General features: G+C 40.9%; 3 protein-coding genes across 5 annotated transcripts; all 3 read right to left on the reverse strand.

Moving 5' to 3' along the window:
• Positions 1-37: 37 nt before the first annotated feature.
• LOC135331490 (collagen alpha-5(VI) chain-like) lies at positions 38-4,340 on the reverse strand. Of its 2 annotated transcripts, none has more exons than XM_064526673.1 (4): positions 3,700-4,340; positions 1,379-1,981; positions 508-846; positions 38-380 (listed from the first exon to the last, which is right to left on the reverse strand). In XM_064526673.1, exons 1-4 carry the CDS (start codon positions 4,256-4,258, stop codon positions 247-249), a joined length of 1,635 nt encoding a protein of 544 aa, XP_064382743.1. In that variant the 5' UTR covers positions 4,259-4,340; the 3' UTR covers positions 38-246. The 2 variants fall into 2 exon arrangements, with proteins under 2 accessions (XP_064382743.1, XP_064382742.1); XM_064526672.1 differs by having other exon boundaries at positions 505-846; positions 3,700-4,339.
• Positions 4,341-5,824: 1,484 nt separating this feature from the next.
• On the reverse strand, positions 5,825-10,104 carry LOC135331489 (collagen alpha-6(VI) chain-like). Its single transcript, XM_064526671.1, has 4 exons — positions 9,443-10,104; positions 6,939-7,535; positions 6,217-6,558; positions 5,825-6,061 (listed from the first exon to the last, which is right to left on the reverse strand). The coding sequence occupies exons 1-4, from the start codon at positions 10,029-10,031 to the stop codon at positions 5,919-5,921; spliced, it is 1,671 nt and encodes a 556-aa protein (XP_064382741.1). The 5' UTR covers positions 10,032-10,104; the 3' UTR covers positions 5,825-5,918.
• A 1,149-nt stretch (positions 10,105-11,253) lies between these two features.
• On the reverse strand, positions 11,254-19,347 carry LOC135331484 (diacylglycerol kinase theta-like). 2 transcript variants are annotated; one of them, XM_064526662.1, is made up of 18 exons: positions 18,920-19,347; positions 18,671-18,750; positions 18,166-18,265; positions 17,750-17,961; positions 17,131-17,272; positions 16,860-16,922; positions 16,153-16,271; positions 15,654-15,817; positions 14,723-14,882; positions 14,437-14,550; positions 13,761-13,908; positions 13,483-13,661; positions 12,810-13,216; positions 12,592-12,756; positions 12,252-12,450; positions 12,107-12,175; positions 11,924-11,977; positions 11,254-11,804 (listed from the first exon to the last, which is right to left on the reverse strand). In XM_064526662.1, exons 1-18 carry the CDS (start codon positions 19,287-19,289, stop codon positions 11,493-11,495), a joined length of 3,057 nt encoding a protein of 1,018 aa, XP_064382732.1. In that variant the 5' UTR covers positions 19,290-19,347; the 3' UTR covers positions 11,254-11,492. The 2 variants fall into 2 exon arrangements, with proteins under 2 accessions (XP_064382732.1, XP_064382731.1); XM_064526661.1 differs by having other exon boundaries at positions 16,153-16,376.
• Between the last annotated feature and the right edge of the window lie 74 nt (positions 19,348-19,421).

The following is a 19,421-nucleotide window of genomic DNA, read 5'->3' on the forward strand; positions in this document are numbered from 1 at the left end:
TATGATATTATGGGTACTAGTGTTACAAGTAAATGTGCAACAAACAGCAAAAATTAATTGTTTGGCTCTAAAATTATAGCATTGACACTTTTAGCAGCACAAAATTTATTCACTAAAAGCAATGTAGACATCACATACGAGGCTATTAAACTTCTATAGTTAGATCAAGTTATAATTATGTGTGTCACTATAACTTTCTAAGAGTTTTTACAAGTAACTATAATTCTGTGTAGACCTATAATTATACTACACAAAAACTGGCTTGCGCCTATAGTGAGAGTATAGACCGATTGATATCCCGGCGACAACGAGTATCAAGACAATGCCAACAGTTGCAGGTACTGCTATTTTAACTGCCACATTCTCTTCTTGAAGATCACCTGCAAGGACGATTAATGTACGATAGTTATTCATTACTATACAGCCATAGGATACTAAAAATATGTACTGACTCTAAAAGCAGAATAATTATGACAGTGCTGATTTAGTACAAAATCTACTTACCACCGTTGGATATAGAGAATACATTTTTTGCTTCCAGACCTACAATTGCTGTATAAATTGGAATTATGGTCTGATTGGCCGTGCTTGATCGTGTGACACCATCACTTTGAAGCACCGGTAAAATGTTTATCGTCCTAGAGCCGAATGATACCTCTATTTTCCACTGATAAATGGCTTCATTTGGTGCAGTTGTGTCTGAAGAAGCATAAAATACGACTCTTCCTAGAGTAACATCAATTTTAAAATCTAAGCCAGATTGAGGAACAGGGTACTCCCAGCGTGCCTGCCCTCCTTGGTCAAGAGTTCCACTATTAACAGCATTTGCTGTCACTTTTCTCGATACTGTAAGATGTATAATTATTAAATAATTATAATTATTATAATTATGAACACCATGCAGGTATGAAGAGTAACATAATGATACCGTATTACTAGAATATTTTGCGAGCATCAAACATTTGCAAACTTTGCGATGGTTGATCATTTGTAACAATAAAATCCGCAAAACCTAAATTATTACTAGTAAATACACACAATCCTTGCCAGAACACACTAGTTAGATCGCAAAGGGTCAAATTTTCTGCTGATTTGGCTCATTCGCAAAGGTTTTTCACCAGCAAAATATTTTAGTAATACGATATTCACATAAAGCAAACAACTTTAATGTGGTTTTACTATCCTCTGGACAACTGAAAGTGCAACTGAAAGTGCAGTCAACCATCCACTAATTACATAAGTGTGGGTGTGGGTGCACGTACATGTTACATTATATACACAACTTGTATAAATGATGTGGTCATTAGCTAATTGGCTGGCATGCACGGCTGCTCATTTTTAAAACCATGCACATATAATTATATTTACAGGAACTTACTTTTATTGCAAATTCTATCTTCTTGGTTGGTCTGTACACATGACAACTGACCACCAGTGAATGAGCTAGCAATACCAATGTACTGATCACCACTGGCAATAACTTGAAGATCATTATAACTAAAAGATGACCCGACTCCAAATGCAAAAGTAGTGATAGGTGAGGCAGAACCATGTATAGCAGCAGCAGCATCTGCAACACTAGTAAAACCACACGGATTAGGACTATTATTTGTGCTTGATTTCCCATCAGTCATTAGTATTGCCACTCGAAATATTGTGTTGTCACTACGAGCCCCACTTGAATTTGACAAAAATGCTTGTGAGAGTGCACATAGTGCAGCTGGTATATTAGTACTTCCACCTCTGTATCTAAGGCCTTGAATAGCTCGTTGAAGGGATAACGTGTTTCCGTTGGCATTCAATTTAAAACGAAGCATTGCATTGTCAGAGAATGTTATCACACCAACTTGGTTCTCATTGGGGCCAATCTTCAAGCTGCTCAAGTATTGGAGAACATATCCCTTCACCAATTCAAAGTTCAGGTCACCAATACTTCCAGATTCGTCCAGGACAAAAATGATGTCACTATTCACTTGACAAACTGCAGTGTGAGATAAAAATTTATTTGCTACAACATGCTATGCAATCAATGATGCATGCAAAAAATAAATCTATATACAATTTTCTATGTACTAGTTAATGCACGGTTGCGAGTGCTCTCTTCACCTTGAGCTACATGAGCTTCTCGAACTTCCGCTTGGCCAATAATATCCATAGAGCATGCACGAGCGTAAAACAGTGCATTAACTGGTTTGTAGTTTGCAGCTTCTTGCAGCTACCAATATAGCTATTGCTCTAGTATAGAGTTAACTGCTAAGTAGCTTCTATGAACAGATTTTGCTATTCTTGATTCTGCAATGGCCTTCAATGTACTGGTAAGCAAAACTAACCTTTACTTGAGAATAAAGCCTTTGTTTGCAAGATAGCATTGCTAGAAGCTTATAGAGTGTGCGCTATAGCTACCCCAGCCAGTGCTCTAACTACCTAACTACCAAACCGTTCCAAAAATGCCAGCCACAGAATAATAGAGCACAGTCTGTGGTTACTACAGTTGTAGATCCTATAGTCTATGGCATTTGTCAAAAAAACTACAATCACCTACAGTGGAACCACCAATGTACAAATCACCTACTTGGCTAGCACTGTCTGATCTATAGACCCTAGAAGACAGTGCTAAATTTCCTTTAAATATTGTCCGCAAAAGTCAAAGATCTAGAGTATAAGCCCATAATAATCCACTGTTCATGGTTATCTAATCTCAAGTGTTGTGGTTTGAGACCCAATGTGTGTGTTCCCTCAGGCTGCACGGGGAATATATATGCAGCTGCTCTCTGATATGTATAATTATGATTAAGGTGCATGCATTATATTATTGTGGACCCAATTCTAGAATGTTGTTGCCATCCAGACCCATTGCCCCTCTCACCCCACTGACACCTTTTTGTGGTCAGACATTTGCTTATCAAAAGTTTCATGTTTGCTGGGCAGCACCAGTTGTCATACTCATGCAGAGTAGCAGTAGGCCAGAGGAGGTATGACACGAGTGCCTCTGATTTAGCAATTAGCTTTTGCAATAACATGGGCGTCTAGACACGTTATTGCAGAAGCTATAATTGCTAAATAATTGATGACTCGTGTGCATGGTATCTCCTCCGGCAGTAGGCATTTACTCTCAAGTGTATTGTGGTTTTGTGGTCTGTACCTTTTACTCATGAATCAGATATCAGTTTATGCTCTTTTGAAGTTGCTGTCACTCATGGCTGTATACTGACCAACATTTAATGAGTATGGTGTAGGCATGCTAGCAGGAGCAGCATGCACTAGAGTATAATAATAATTTACTGCACATGCAGCGTTGATTCAGAATAAATTTGCATTTGAATTTGAACTATATTATACTGTCTCTCTCAGTTGTGGGAAGCTACACGATATTCAGAGGAATAATAGGTATAGTACAGCTTCACGGAAGATACTCTTTTAAAGTTGCTGTCTCATGATCGATGTAAAAGGTTTAGTATGAACAAACCACAAAACCATAACACACTTGAGAGTCACTGCCTATAATTATATACTGCTGCTCTGAGTATGACAACTGTTCTGAAAACCATGCAGGGACACATACTTGCAACATCAACACAAAGTGTTAAAAGGTTGAGCATTACTTATATGTAGGCCACATGCAGGCAGAAAGAAAACAGCTATAGTTATTATAATTAGCTTTCCATAAGAATTGATGTAAATTATTTGTTGCTTTTTTACCTTCGTCACTACTCGTAGTCAGGGAATTGATATCATCAATAAACTTTTGTTTGGTCCCTGCTCCACTTGCAGTGTTGTAATACTTCTTCCAGTATGCTGCCTGTTCTGCTACATTACATGGAATAGCTTCGGGAATAGTCAGTAAAAATAGTCTGGCTGCTAATCCAGAGTAAAGGGGGGCTCTCAAATCACTCCACTGCACACTCTGCCAGTCTATTTCAAATTCAGCTTTTATTTTTTCATGTTGCAGAATAAGTCTAGGGTGACTTGAGGTGTCTTGAGTTGCCCGAAATGCAATATCGTCCACTTGCCATATTCCTCCATTGTAACCCGAGCGATACGTGCTTGAATCAGTGCCATCCTTGGATTCAACAAAAGCGATTCGCCTCAGAAACTGTTGGTCATCACCAAACACAGCTTGAACTTTATTTGTCACAGCTCTAACAACATCTGAGCCAGATGCTCCATTTTGCAGAGTCCTGTCCACCCTTTGCTGAGCAGCAGATAACTGGAGCATAATACTGAGAATAAGCACTGCACCGGTTAAAGAAGCCGCCATGTTTACAGTTTTTAGACTGAATAAATTTAAACATAGATCTACTAAAATGAAAATGAAAACAGCATGACTGTATTATAATGCAAAATCTTGCTACAGCTTCTTCCTATAGACGACCTTTCCCTACTTTAACTGAAAGCACCGCAGATGCTGATGCGTCGGTGGATGTGTCAACATAATATCACATAACATAAAGCTACTAGCTATTATTAATACACATATGAAATCAAGATGAATATCTTTTGCTGCATGCAGGCGCGCGCATAATTACGGGGAAACTCAAAGAGTGGGAAATGATCGATCTCATGTCGGCCACAAAACTCATTATGTCGGACATAGCCTCGATCCCATGCCGATCTGTCTCTAATTGAACGCTAGGTCGGCGACCTAGCGTTCAATTAGAGACGGATCGGCCTGGGATAGAGGCTATGTCGGACACTGATACCGTATAGCGCGAAATTTTCGAGGGGCTTAATTTTCGTGGATTTCGTGGGTTAGCAATCCTACACAAAAATTAAGTCCACAAAAATCGTTCTTTACCTGCTATAACGTGCAAGATTTAAAGGCGTGGCTTCCGGTAAGCAGTCATTCCGCGAACATTGTGCAACGAAATGGCTTTTAGAGGCCAATCCACGAAATATAAGTGCCTCGAAAATTTCGCGCTATACGGTATATGATATCTTCAAAACTACAGCAGATAAAGACACCAGTGAAGGAACATTTTAAGCCATTTTGCTATTTTCCAATTATTGTAGCTATACATTGAGAATTGTCTGTCTTCGACTTACAGCTGAAAGAAGACGCCGTCCAGTGGTTGCAATCGTTGGGTAAAAACAACGTAAGTTCAAACAGTACTGATATTCTCATCAGTAAGGACTCTTGCAAAAATGTAAGAACTGAGGACTATAGTAGTGGAACTCTTTAGCTAACTGCTGACCAAAAGTCAAGCTCAATTCCAAGAAACGATATTCCAGGTAGAAGAGACAGAAACTGACTCAAGCCTAACAAAAGCACTGTTTTGGGATTCAGTTTTATATACAAGTGTATAATCGTTGATGACAGAGGCATTCTTGTCATAAAAGCAGTATATGCACTCACTGCTGGGTACACTGGTTAGGCCTGTGCCAAATATTCAAATTTGTTCACCTATTATTCATACACTTGATCAGCCTATTATTCAACTTCATCAGCCTATTAATGACACCTATTATTCAAATTATTCAACATACACAGCAGCAAAATAAAACAGCTATAAATTATATAGCACCAAAAAATGGGGATTAAGTCATTATTTTTAATTCAGCAGCAAAATAACAAACTTTAGCACAAAAAATGTGGTTTCAACATTGACAATCAGATTTACTGCCATGTAAAATGTGGGTGTGTTCTGCAACTCATTAAACTACTTCCCACAGTGCCTATTATTCTTCCTGAATATTTGGCATAGGCCTAACACTGGTACAGTAATTAAATGCACACAAGCCGCTAAGAATTGAGCAAATGACTCAGCTCAGCATAATTATACAGTTCACATTTATAAACCCCCCCCCCCCCCCATTCCCAATGGCACTTTTATATAGTTCTGATGCCAACATGTTCACTAGGCATCACATACGTAACAAGGTTGTGTAGTTACATCAAGTTAATAATTGATGTTTGTCCACTAAAAGTAACTGTACTGTGGCTTGCGCCTATAGTGAGAGTATAGACCGATTGATACCCCAGTGACAACGAGTATCAAGACAATGCCAACAGTTACAGGTACTGCTATTTTAACTGCCACATTCTCTTCTTGAAGAAGATCACCTGCAAGGACGATCATGCATGTTAAAATACGACTTACTACAGCCATTTATATAGACTATTTAAAAGCCACAGAAAGTGTTTAAGGAGACTACATTAAGTATCGCTCGGACATCTTAACATACACTATGTACTGATCTGATATAAAATCTACTTACCACTGGTGGACAAGGAGAATACATTTTTTGCTTCCAGACCTACAATTGCTGTATAAATTGGAATTATGGTCTGATTGGCCGTGCTTGATCGTGTGACACCATCACTTTGAAGCACTGGTAAAATGTTTATCGTCCTAGAGCCGAATGATACCTCTATTTTCCACTGATAAATGGCTTCATTTGGTGCAGTTGTGTCTGAAGAAGCATAAAATACGACTCTTCCTAGAGTAACATCAATTTTAAAAGCTAAGCCAGATTGAGGAACAGGGTACTCCCAGCGTGCCTGCCCTCCTTGATCAAGAGTTCCATTATTAACAGCATCTGCTGTCACTTTTTTCGATACTGTAAGATGGATGAAAAGAAGACAATAATACGAATCAGTAAACCACAAGCCAGGTACTACCAGGTAATGAAGATTCAGTAACATCATAATTATAAAGCCATAACTGAAATGTGGTTTTGCTATGTCATGTCCTTCCTCTAGACAACTGAAAGTGCATGCAGCTAACCATATTCAACCACTGTCTCATTAGCAGTTTAAAGCAGTCCATGAATCAAACAGCTCATTTTTGTGTCCACACACACACAAACCGACACACACACACACACACACACACACACACACCAATACTATACCTCTGCTGTGCGCTGCGCACGCACGGGGTAATTAACACAGCTGTATAAATGATTATTATTTGTTGATTAACTATTCAGAAACTTACTTTTATTGCAAATTCTATCTTCTTGGTTGGTCTGTACGCATGACAACTGACTACCACCGAATGAGCTAGCAGCACCAACATACTGATCACCACTGGCAATAACTCGAAGATCTTGATCACTATAAGATGACCCGACTCCAAATGCAAAAGTGATGATAGGTGAGGAAGAATTATGTATAGCGGCAGCAGCATCTGCAACACTAGTAAAACCACACGGATTACTATTCTTGTTTGATTGCCCATCGGTCATTAGTATCGCCACTCGGAATATTGTGTTGTCACTACGAGCCCCACTTGAATTTGACGAAAATGCTTGTGAGAGTGCACAAAGTGCAGCTGGTATATTAGTGCTTCCACCTCTGTATCTAAGGCCTTGAATAGCTCGTTGAAGGGATGACGTGTTTCCGTTGGCATTCAATTTAAAACGAAGTATTGCATTGCTTGAAAATGTTATCACACCAACTTGGTTCTCATTGGAGCCAATCTTCAAGCTGCTCAAGTATTGGAGAACATATCCCTTCACCAATTCAAAGTTCAGGTCACCAATACTTCCAGATTCGTCCAGGACAAAAATGATGTCACTATTCACTTGACAAACTGCAGTGTGAGATAATTTGTTACAACATGCAATCAATGATGCATGCAAAAGATTACATAGTGCATAATAATGGGAAACCACCAATGTACAAATCTCATACCCACTGGCTAGCACTGCCTGCAGGGATCTATCGATACCTCGCGAGTCTACTTGCAGACAGTGCTAATTCCCTTGAAATAATTATGGTGCCAAAAAGTCAAAAGTATATTATTACATCCATTACAGTGGTTTTCCATACCTTCGCAGCAGAGGAGGTCCGACATGCGTACACAAATCACTACAAGTTCAGTGCATTAATGACATTGCGGTCACGTGATAACGTTCAGGCCAATACACTAGCACTTGTAGTGATTCGTGCACGCATGTCCGACCTCTCTGCCTTTGCACAGAGCACTGCAACCACAATGTAGTGATTACCTGTTGCATTACTCAGTCCATCCACACATCACAAAATCAATAGGTAACTCAAAGGGGATGTGCTACTCTACTTGCACAGTAATTATCACTCCTCCTACTCGTTTATGCTTGGTGTTCAAGGTCAACAAGCTGTCCGGAAAAATCCAATTTCGAGCAACTCCTTCCTTGTTTGGACTATGGAGCGGTAGTTAGAGTATAGCTACAGGCCCTCAGCTGAGCTCCCTCTACACACAAGCTTGCATGAGCTCATATCATTTTGCCAAAATGAAGCAAGCAACAAGTTAGCTGAGCTACCATCGCAATCACCAGTCAGACGAAATATAGTTGATGTACACGTGTTACTGTTGTATATAATTATAAGGGGAAGGATACTGCAGGCAAGAGTGTGCAGGCCATGGCAATTCCAAATAATATCTTATAAGATTGCTTTTACTGTAACGAAGCCAACTAAAAATTATTACGGATTATATACCTATATACTACATGTATATTGGTTGCAGTCTCTGGAGATAGCTTGCAAGCAGAGGAGGTTGGTCACATATCAACAGAGGAATGTGCGTGCACAGAGAAAAAAAGAAAAGATATGCGGAAACATACAGAGAAAAGTAGCTATCCTAGCTAAGCTAAAAGGCTGTAAAGAGGGAGATAAATTAGTGCTGACTCAGCAGGTTAAAGCAAGGAAGGGTTGAAGGCGAATTCGAGGCCAACAATGTTTGCATAGTATGTTTCAACGTGGTTTAACCTCCTCTGCCTGCAAAGATATGGATGGAAAAATCACAGTATTCCATTCAACATTTGTTCATGGTTATCTAATCTCTCCGGTACTATGATTATACAGTCAAAAGAGCATGGACCCTAATCATAAATAATCATAAAGTACCAGAGAGCAGTTGTGTGTATTCCCCATAGCTCGAGGGAACACACACAACTGCGCATTGAGGCGGGGGTGGTGTTAGTGAGGTGAGGGGGCAATGGGTCTGGATGGCAACAATATCTAGAACATGCACTTTTCAACCTTTTTGTGGTCATTTGCTTATCGAAACTTTCAATGCTGGGCAGCAATATCTAATGTAGGGACACTTACTGGAGCTTGCAGAATATTTGCAACATCAACAAAAAGCGTTAAGGGTCAAGCGTTACTAATGGTAGACCACATGCAGAAAACAGTATACCGTATAACTGGAAACTTTGGCGGGTATTATATTTGGCGAATGAGTCATTTGAACTGACTTGATGTTTTTAATTTGGCGTCTCAGACATGGCTACTGCTGCAATGACGTTGTGTCCACCGGAAATTTAGCGATCTTCGGTAAAATCCGCTAAATCGCAAAATTAAAATACTCAACAAATTGTTCAGTTATACGGTGCGTATAAGTAACGTTGATTGTTGATGTCGCAACAATACTGCAAACGCAGTCCATTTAATTTACTTAACATGAATGTTATAGAATAAGATCTATACATGTACTATAAATAAAATGCTTTTTACCTTCGTCACTACTCGTAGTCAGGGAATTGATATCATCAATAAACTTTTGTTTGGTCCCTGCTCCACTTGCAGTGTTGTAATACTTCTTCCAGTATGCTGCCTGTTCTGCTATATCACATGGAATAGCTCCGGGAATAGTCAGTAAAAATAGTCTGGCTGCTAATCCAGAGTAAAGGGGGGCTCTCAAATCACTCCACTGAACACTCTGCCAGTCGATTCCAAACGCATCTTTTATTTGTTCATGTTGCTGAACAAGTCCAGGGTGACTTTTGTTGCCTTGAGTCGCATTAAATGCAATATCATCCACCTGCCATATTCCTCCATTGTAACCCGAGCGATACGTGCTTGAATCAGTGCCATCCTTGGATTCAACAAAAGCGATTCGCCTCAGAAACTGTTGGTCATCACCAAACACACCTTGAACTTTATTTGTCACAGCTCTAACAACATCTGAGCCAGATGCTCCACTTTGCAGAGTCCTGTCCACCCTTTGCTGAGCAGCAGATAACTGGAGCATAATACTGAGAATAAGTACTGCACCGGTTAAAGAAGCCGCCATGTTTATAACTCGTACTGCTGTATGTACCATAGATTGAAGATGCACTGAGAATGAAACGACACTGAGAGTGCATGTATACCATTAGCCGGCCTGGAATCGACGTTCCCAGCCCGATTTGTCTCTAAAATAACGCTAGGTCGAGACAAATCGCCTGGGAACAAGCAGTCTACACTAAGACTCCCGGAAGTGTGTATTATACAGTTCATTTGCCAATTTATATGGGCCCTTATGGGAGTTAATGATATTCATAGTTCGCAGTAGTAACAAAAACAGTAACACTGCTTTTGTCAAGGATAACTTTTCACCAGTAGGTGCCTACCACTATTAAATGATATACAAATAATGCTGAATAAATAAGCTACTGAATGATATAAAAATTAAGTGGTAAAAAAGTACTGAATTGCTGCATTGTATGAAAGAAAACTGGTGATATTTATATTTTCTGTGACTTTGATTTCCGGGCAAATTAGTAATGGGGGTGCTGGAGAGATACAGATGAGCTAGACTATAGACAACACTGGTAACTACAAGTAGACCAAATAAGAACACTAATGACCCAGGTTTGACCAAGATACAACAAAGTAAACATTGACAAAAATGAGTAAGTTTAGCTCTTGCCTACTTGCCACTTGAGTGTCCAGAGTTTCTTGAAACTGCCTAGATAGCTAATATAATGCTAGAAGTTAGTCTTTGCAAAGAAATAAACAGCATCCGCTTTGCCAATATTTTTTTATAGCAGGTCTTGTGTTCTAACATTGGCCAGTTTATTGGATATATCCTGTTTGGACTGACTTTGATTTCTGGGCAAATTAGTACTCCCCAGTTCTGGATCCTAATTTTCCTGTGTCCAGTTCATGAATACTATATCTACTAGTACTGTGACTCTGGAACCTGGCTTGCACTTCAGGACCTGGGTATTGATGCTAGAAAAACTGAAAAAGTTGTTTCTTTATCCAATTCTGATAGTAAACAATGACATAACAGAAGCCATAATTAAATTTACGGAGAATTACTGTAGTATTTACAAGCCACAAACAGGAAATTTACTCACTATGATGCAAAACCACGATTACATCATTTGAAGCCAAATTTGTAGTCTTAGTGTAGACTGAAGGCTAAGATACTCAGTAGAGCATATAATTCAGGGGGAATGATATAAAGCAAAAGTTGCATCAATAGACGACCTTTTCCCTACTTTCACGTGTTAAAAGGGGATGAAAAATAACTGTTTCAGCCGTTATCATTGCAGCACTTTCAGTTTCAAAATTAACATCAGTTACATAAAGAAGTTACGAATAATTATACATGCAGCACGACAAAGTACACAATAAACAATAAACAAAAAATTAAATCGTTCCACCAATCTATATTAGTTCATACAAACTATAATTATGCAGCTATATAATTGTAGAGAATGTAAAAAAAATATCTCAAAATCTATTGTTCATGCAGTCTGTAGCTAAATTGGCAAAGTCATATAAATGTTTTGACTCAATCATCAGTGACGACCACCCACCCCTCGTCTGTCTCCTTGGGAGGTGTGGTATCAGAGGTCCTCACCCTCCTGGAACTGAGCCCTCCAGACAAAAGGATATTCGGCTGTGAGATAGTGTGAAGCAATGTAATCTTTCTCTGCTCTTCTTTCTTTGAGTCGGAGCGTGAGTAAGTAGAAGCCCCCTTGTCTGGTCCTCTCAGCATGGTGGCTTTATCGGGGAGGGCTTTCAAGGTCATCACACTGGGCGGCTGAGGCCATGCCTCTCCATCCACTTGCACCGGGATGTGAGAGAGAATATCAACCTTGAACTATGAGGGAGAAAAGATACTGTTACACAGCATGTACTTATGCTCAATGGTACACGTACAACACTGTAACTACATGCACAAAACATCACTGCACACACAACGATGTGCACAAGGCTCACCTCTGAGGCCTGAGCAATCCTGATACCACACCTCACTCCACTCTGAATTTGACCCTGTTAGTGATCAATACATTACATGTAAAAATACATATATTATAGTGTGTCACATAATCATTATAATCAGGAGTTCATAATGACCTCCTGTTATAATGAATAGCTATAACCAGTATAACGTCTGCTTACCATCTGCATGACACCACTGATCCCGACCAGTTCCAGCAGTCCGTCATCACAGGCAGCTGGTTGAAAATTCTGCATAGGGAAAAAAAACAGTAATGAATTCAAGATTGTACACAACTATGTATTTACCATCAACTGTTAAACTCACAGGATCCTGTGATGTTCCCCAAGCATCAGCCCCGGCCCCCCAACTCTGAATGTTGAGGAAAACCACACCCTCCACCTCAGGAAGATCAATCTTCTTCCCATCGCCATACACATTAATGTGTCTATGGAGGTCCTTTGTGTCACCCTTGGATATCATCTTCTGTAGACCCAGCTGCAGGTACACACCTTTGTTGTGGAACCTGGAGAGATAGTGAGGCAACAAAGTGCATGCATGTCAGACCATGGCATGCTACCCTTGAATGTATGAAATGCAAACTACAAAGCTACAATGTCAGAAACAGGTTAGAAATAGTGTAAACAGTCTTAGATTACATACTGACCGACTATTAAACTTCTCTGGATTCTCTTCACGAGCAAGATGGAAGTCCAGTGCAATGGCAGCATCGAGGCCCATCCCCACATAGTTGTTCATGACCACAGACTCCACCCCGCTGCCCTCACTCATTTCCTTAGACAGCTTCACTTCCTGGAAATCAACTTCCCACCTGGGTAGAGCACCCTCAATCACACATAGTGCATCAAAGGGGCAATCACTTACCTGTCCAATTTGACAATATTGGCATCTTCCAGATTCAGCAATATCTGCATGACTTTAGCACCAGAGTAACCACCACCCCAGTTGAGTGCTCGAGCCAGGTCGTTCCCCGTGCCCAAAGGCAGCAGAGCACACGGTGGCTCCTTGCACTTTAGAATATCCTTGGCAGCAGACAGAGCCCCCAATACCCAGCCAAACGTACCATCACCCCCTCCAATAAGGATACGGAAACGCTCCATATCTTTGAAAGCATACAACCCGGGTATTGGTCCACCTTTGCTCAGGTCAAATACTTGATGTGGGTTGAGATGGCGTCTAAAGGCTGAGAGGAGCTCCACCCCTTGATTGCCACCACTCTTCCCGTTGATGAACACCAGGAGAGGCTCTTGATCCATCCCAATGATATCAGGCTGTGAGTGGGAGAGACACTCCATGTCAAGCTCTATTAGACCCAATTACGTATAATTATACTAACTAATGAGAATAATTCTATTGAAGTCTGAAAAAATGACCTGAAAAAGCCACCTAGATTTACATGGTATATCGCATTGTGTTTAAACAAAGTGCTGCTTTTGAAAGTGACAAAATTGTGAGCTGGTAAAGTGTTAGCTAAAAGGTTTCTAGCAATCACAGCGATCACGATAATTAGGCATAGCACATAATAAAGGTTACTCACGTAGATGGTGGGTAGCATGACGATTTTTGGCTGTGAGGGGGACTGCTCCAAACACACGGAGATCTTCATGGCAAGGTCGTAGGTGGGGAAGTCCATGATGAGACTGCCCATGGACGGGAAGGCAGGGCCAATCGTGATATTGTCATAGGGAATCTTGTCAGGGATCAGATGAGCTGGGCCTGTGGAAAACAAATTATCAAGATAATTACTGCTCACACGTACACGCGATTATTTGCTACGCAACGCTCTATTTAGTCTGAAGGTGAGTAAGAACTTACTCGCTGCAATGAGGTCTTGCACATATTTGATGTAGGTGGCCTCATCTTTGAGGATGTCCTTGGAGAGGTTGGTGAGGCACAGAGTGGTCTCGTAGCCCGTGCGATGTTGCACGAGGTATCGCTGACGATTGCTCAGAATTACAGAGCTCTGAAAGGTGTATGAAAGCATGTATACAGCAATTTATGGACACATTCACCTACACATTAGCAGTATACTAGCAGTTATATAATCTAGTCGATCGTTGTGATAAGGAAAATCTATAATTATATTATAATCTGGACACTGGACTTATCAAGGAGGCTATGGGTAATTGAGTGCTGATTAGACACAATCATCATTAACAGTATACACAGTACTCTTGCCAACAATGGTACTTTATCATGAATAGTTGTAAGTACAAACAGCTACCGTATAGCGCGAAATGTTTGAGGGGCTTAATTTTCGCGGATTTTGTGGGTTAGAATTCTATACGAAAATTAAGTCCACGAAAATTGTTCTTTAATTAGAATCACCTGCTATTGTGCAAATATTTAAAGGCGTGGCTTTCGGTAAGCAGTCATTCCGCGAACATTGTGCAACGAAATGGTTTTTAGAGGCCAATCCACGAAATATAAGTGCCTTGAAAATTTCGCGCTATACGGTATTAAAGGGAACAAATCGAGAGACAATTCTCACCCTCCTGAGGTTGTGCATGTCAGCAAAGGGGCACTCTTTGTCGTCCATGACTCTCTCCCTCACTCCATTGGCCTGACTCACCTCCACCAGACAATACTCATCAGAACTCTCATCCTGAAACCATAGGAAAGTTAGAATGATACGATTTAATAGGTCAGAGTCGGATGTATATATATAAAGCTAGTCAATTGTAGCTATAAAGAGAGAAAGTATGTTACATGCACATATTGTTGAGCTTTACACAACGGACAATAATAAGACGACAAAATATTGGTATGCTACTTACCACCAGATCAAACTTGATGAGCGCCTCTGCTACAATCTCAGCAGCCGTCATCTTCAACCCTGTTGCTACGACAACCTGGTCGATGGGTGACTCAAGATGAGAGTTGCAGACGTGCATCTTTCCCTTGACCTCCTCAACCTTCACATTGTTGCTCTTGTGTCTGGGAAGATCAAGAATTAAAAATTAAAAATAGTAGGCAATATGGCAGACCATGCAGCTACTGCTGGTTGCAGTAGCTTCATACAAGAACTTTACACAATGGTCTAACTACTGAGGGGATAAAAATATCTCCGTGGTTGATTTACATGTAAGTACAATATTAGGAAATGGAAAATGTGTGTGTGCCAGTCTGTGGATGTACATGTATATCGTATATAGCCGGTAATTTTCGGGAGGCAAAACATTCGTTGAGCAATATTTAGTCACTTCGTGGATAAAATGTTCGTGGTTGCTGCTTGCACTGCAGATAAAGGTAGGCAAGGTCGCTTCATTCGTGGTCAGAGCTTCAACCATGAAAACGATGAATATTTTGCCCCCCCCCCCCCCCCCCCCCTGGAAATTACCAGCTATATACGTTTCAAGAGTTCATTAGGAAGAGTACGCAACTCCACTTAATAACTGTAGTAGGCGTTCCATCCAACCTACGTCACAAACACATGCTGTTGTATAGAAATCAAATTTGCAATGAATAACATAGTGATAATTATTATTCATTTACAACAGCCAGTAGGAAAGGCAATGATACTTTGCCTTTGTGCTGTAGTCAGACAGATATTAAAAAAAACAGAATGCCTTTTGTGTACTGTCTATTGGAGTTGCGTACTCTTCCTAATGAACTCTTGACGATATGCAGAGCAATCTTCACTCACTGGTGGGGTAACATTTATAGGACAGGACAATACAATACTATACAAGCGAGCAAGTGACCCACCTAATGTAGAGTCTGAGGAGTCCATAAGCGGACTTGCTCTTAATGTGGTAGGGGAACTCCTTTGGGTCAAGTTCCCTCTCTTCCCCCCGAGAGCTGTCAATGACCTCAGCCAAAAAGTATTCCGCAGGGTCGTCAGATATGCCACATTTGCGCAGGGAGATACTCTGAGAGGGAAATAATGGTCACAGAAACATTCACAATGTAACAAGGTTAGGGTCTGGAGGGATTACTGAGCAAGCAACTGATGGAGGTGATCTGGTTCTTAACACAGCTTGTGGGATAAGGGTCCAGTACAGAATAGTGGGTCAAGTGGGGCATCTTGTTATGTAAAATCAAGTTTATTGGCACCAATCCTTTTAACAATGTCCAGAGTATAAACTTGATTTCGTAGATTATTAGCAAAATTTGCACCTATTGTACTAGAAGCCACAGAAAAATAATTAATCGACTTTATACACATAATTATAGTGCTGGGGAATACACACGTATTAACACACACCAGCAGTTGTGCAGCTGTCATTGTCTTGCTAACAGGAGTGGGATGCATCGTGCTCTTCTTCCACTTCTTGAAGCCAGCCTTGTCACTCCCGTCCACCACAACACAGGGTCGAGATTTGGCTACAAACAAAGCACCCTCAATAACAGTAGCTAACCCATCCTCCCACAGAGAGCCCAGACCATAGACCAAACGTGAAGCCAATCCTATACCATCATTCCCCAAAGCTATACAAGTGTATGCACAAAGCGAGAGAAGCCACAGAGAGAAGGGTACCCAAATGCACTGTACATTATTCTAACCACCCATCAATGGCCGCCGCCATAATAAATCATACCGATACCAATGTATGAACCAGGCCTTAAATATCAGGCCTTTAATATTTATATTTAATACATGGAGTATAATTATTGAGAATTGCAAATTACCATAAGAAGGAAATTATAATAGTATCAAAGGAGTGTGTCAAGCCTTAAAATTCTCAGTTATATGGCAGAAGACATTTTTTCAGCTCTTGACATCAGTCAGCCATTACTGTATTACATTCTGTGCCAATTGACCGAAGCTCAACAAGTGGAGATCGACTTGAGAGGTTGCATTCCAGGAAATGACTAAATTTCTGACACAATACAAACGTCATCCCACCAACAAGCCTCTAACTGGCTTCATATAGACACACACACACACACAGACACGCACACTGGACTCACAGTCTTCCTCGATTTTGTCTTCAAGATCACAGTCAGTATCTTCTTGCTCATTCTCAGGGTCCTCTGCAGAGGAAGAGGGAGGAAGCTATCGTAACCAAGGCCTTTAGTTACATGCAAGCTGGTCTGAATAGTCAAGCATGCTGACAGAACTGTATAGTACACATTGTTCATCGCAATACATTAACTTAGTGTACACACAAGAGGGGAGAGAACAGAAGGCCGTCGATGCTGCGTAAGAGAAATAAATATTGCTGAAGCTGCATAGACGTACCGGAAGGTATCTCTGGGTCGAGGTCAGAGTGGATGGCATGGTGATGGGTCACACTCTTGGGGCTTAGGATCATGCCCCACAACTGACGGAAGGTACAAGACAGCTGCTTGCTCTGAAACATGTCCAGGCAACCAGAGTGAACCTATAGGAGATCAAATAAAATATTGGTATTTCGCTTGAGGTTAGTACACATACATACGCTGCTGAAACATAGTATACAGAGAAGATATGACAACAAAAAGCCAGCTGTATACTCATTTTGACGTTTGTAGCATCAACAAGTCTCAAAGTGTAGGAACAACACAGTATGCTTTATACACTTGTAGAAAATAGTTGACAAGTGTAGGAAAGGAAACGTTCCTACATTTGGCAAAGGAAACTTTCCTTTCAATTTCACGTGTAAGAAACATGTTTCTCCTACACTTTTGGGTATTTTAACGTCAAACTGAGTACAAATTGCTTTTTTATTTTCTCTGGACTGTGTTCTGAATAGCTAGGATTTAAACCTTTGTACATAACATAAAAGCAAGCAGGATGCTCGCTTCAGACAAAGTTTCCTCAACTGACTGTCACTGTACGGTAGTTAAGTACTTAAAGCCACGTACATGTATATACTCACACAAATGCCACACCAGCCACAGCGAAACCCACTCAGGCAATCGGAAGAGGAACAGTTCTTGGTGCAGGTCTGACAGCGAGAGCCAGAGGGGAGGTTCCCCTCGATCCAGTGGTGCTTGTCCTCCACTTTGGCCCCTTTGGTGTACGTGGCACATTGCTTGCAGTTGTTAAAAGCCATCTCTTTGCAACTGTTGTGGGCATAGTACTTGCACACTGCAAACAGAGATGAGCATTACAATAGGTATATGTTTGGGTAGTTGTGTATTGGGCGTAGCACAAGTAGAAACGAAACATGCAAGCTGCTGTGATGTATTGTGTACTGAAAACAGAGCCAGTAAATCAATGGCAACCCAGTACACAGTAGTTACAAACAGCTGAATGAGACTGTAACAGTGTCCACATGAGCAGATGACATACCTTCACAAATGACGCCCATTGAAGCGATTTTCTTTCTGCATACATTGCAGTGAGATTTCTTGACATTGAATGGTTTGGTCCATTTGTGAGCAACTGGATGCTATATAATACAAATAGAGCAGCGTGTATTTAACCTGTAATAGAGCATACGAAATTACACATGAACAGCACTTAATTCCCGTGTAGAATTCCCAATGTACACCCAATGCACAGATCTCCTGTCAATAATTATACATAGAGTTATGGTAACTGCAAACCGCCCACCCGCCTCAAACTTAATAGGCAGGAATTTTGGAATACCGAATCATTGCCAGTCATATCAATGGTAAATTACTTCGTTTCCAAGGAGATTTAAATGACGGTCTAAAAATGTGGAGCAGGGTAAAGGTTGCTATTATAAACAAATCATCAGCATCAGCGGGTAAAGGTTGATATTGAAGTTAATTGAGATCATACACCACATTCTCTGTAAGCAAAAAATGATTATGACTGCTCAACTCCCTACCTGGATTTTCTCAGCCATAAGATGCGTGCAGGGGACCTTGAGGGAGGGGATGCACTTCTCATGTGTTACAAAGTTGCACACTGCAAACAAAAAAGCAGTCGTTCTCATCAACAAGACAGCTTAATTAAACAATGGTTTTTATTGTCACAAATGTTCCTAAAAGCATCTGTGAATATCTCATACTTAATTAATACGAGCTAGCCAAATTGTTGTACAGGGTTTCTACATGGACTGTTTGCAGTAGCTCACCAGTGCACTGCAGTCCCTGTCCTGTAAATCCCCAGAGCAGCTCAGTGCAATGATGACAGTAGGTGGGCTTGTGGAAGGTCTTCTTGTTGAATTCATGCCCTAAGGACTGCCCAACAGTGACTGCCTCATTCTTTGTCAATGGCATGGGAGCTAGGGGTCCTTTGCTTGTTCCACCTTCACTTAAGAGGCCTTGGTTGAAAGAAGGAGCTGAGACGCCTCTCTGTAGGTTCTTGCTCCTCTCCTTGAACCTGTTGCGACGTTTCTCATCGCCACCGTCCATGCGCTTCTTGGAGTCAGTCTTGAGTAGAGGAGCTGGATCACCATCTGTCTTCTCTTCCGAACTCATTTCTGTTTTTGTTGCAGCTTGCATGCTGTGTTTACTCTCTCGATCTAGCCTCCTCTAAGCTGGCCCTGGCCCTAGTTAAAAATGATCGACAGAGTAGGCCGGCCACCACACGCCCAGCTTACACGCCCATGCAGACCGGCCTTACTGGAGGAACAA

This window comes from Halichondria panicea, chromosome 2, assembly GCF_963675165.1.
Source record: "Halichondria panicea chromosome 2, odHalPani1.1, whole genome shotgun sequence".
In the NCBI taxonomy this organism is placed as follows: Eukaryota; Metazoa; Porifera; class Demospongiae; order Suberitida; family Halichondriidae; genus Halichondria; species Halichondria panicea.

Coding starts and splice junctions, on each gene's coding strand:
- LOC135331490 (XM_064526672.1), bottom strand. CDS start 4,258: ATGGCGGCTTCTTTAACCGGTGCAGTGCTTATTCTCAGTATTATGCTC. Junction 1,982..3,699: donor GACTACGAGTAGTGACGAAG/GTAAAAAAGCAA, acceptor CTCACACTGCAG/TTTGTCAAGTGAATAGTGAC. Junction 381..504: donor ATTCTCTATATCCAACGGTG/GTAAGTAGATTT, acceptor TCGTCCTTGCAG/GTGATCTTCAAGAAGAGAAT.
- LOC135331489 (XM_064526671.1), bottom strand. CDS start 10,031: ATGGTACATACAGCAGTACGAGTTATAAACATGGCGGCTTCTTTAACC. Junction 6,559..6,938: donor AGATAGAATTTGCAATAAAA/GTAAGTTTCTGA, acceptor TCCATCTTACAG/TATCGAAAAAAGTGACAGCA. Junction 6,062..6,216: donor ATTCTCCTTGTCCACCAGTG/GTAAGTAGATTT, acceptor TCGTCCTTGCAG/GTGATCTTCTTCAAGAAGAG.
- LOC135331484 (XM_064526661.1), bottom strand. CDS start 19,289: ATGCAAGCTGCAACAAAAACAGAAATGAGTTCGGAAGAGAAGACAGAT. Junction 18,266..18,670: donor TTATGGCTGAGAAAATCCAG/GTAGGGAGTTGA, acceptor TGTATTATATAG/CATCCAGTTGCTCACAAATG. Junction 15,818..16,152: donor TGACAGCTGCACAACTGCTG/GTGTGTGTTAAT, acceptor TTTCCCTCTCAG/AGTATCTCCCTGCGCAAATG.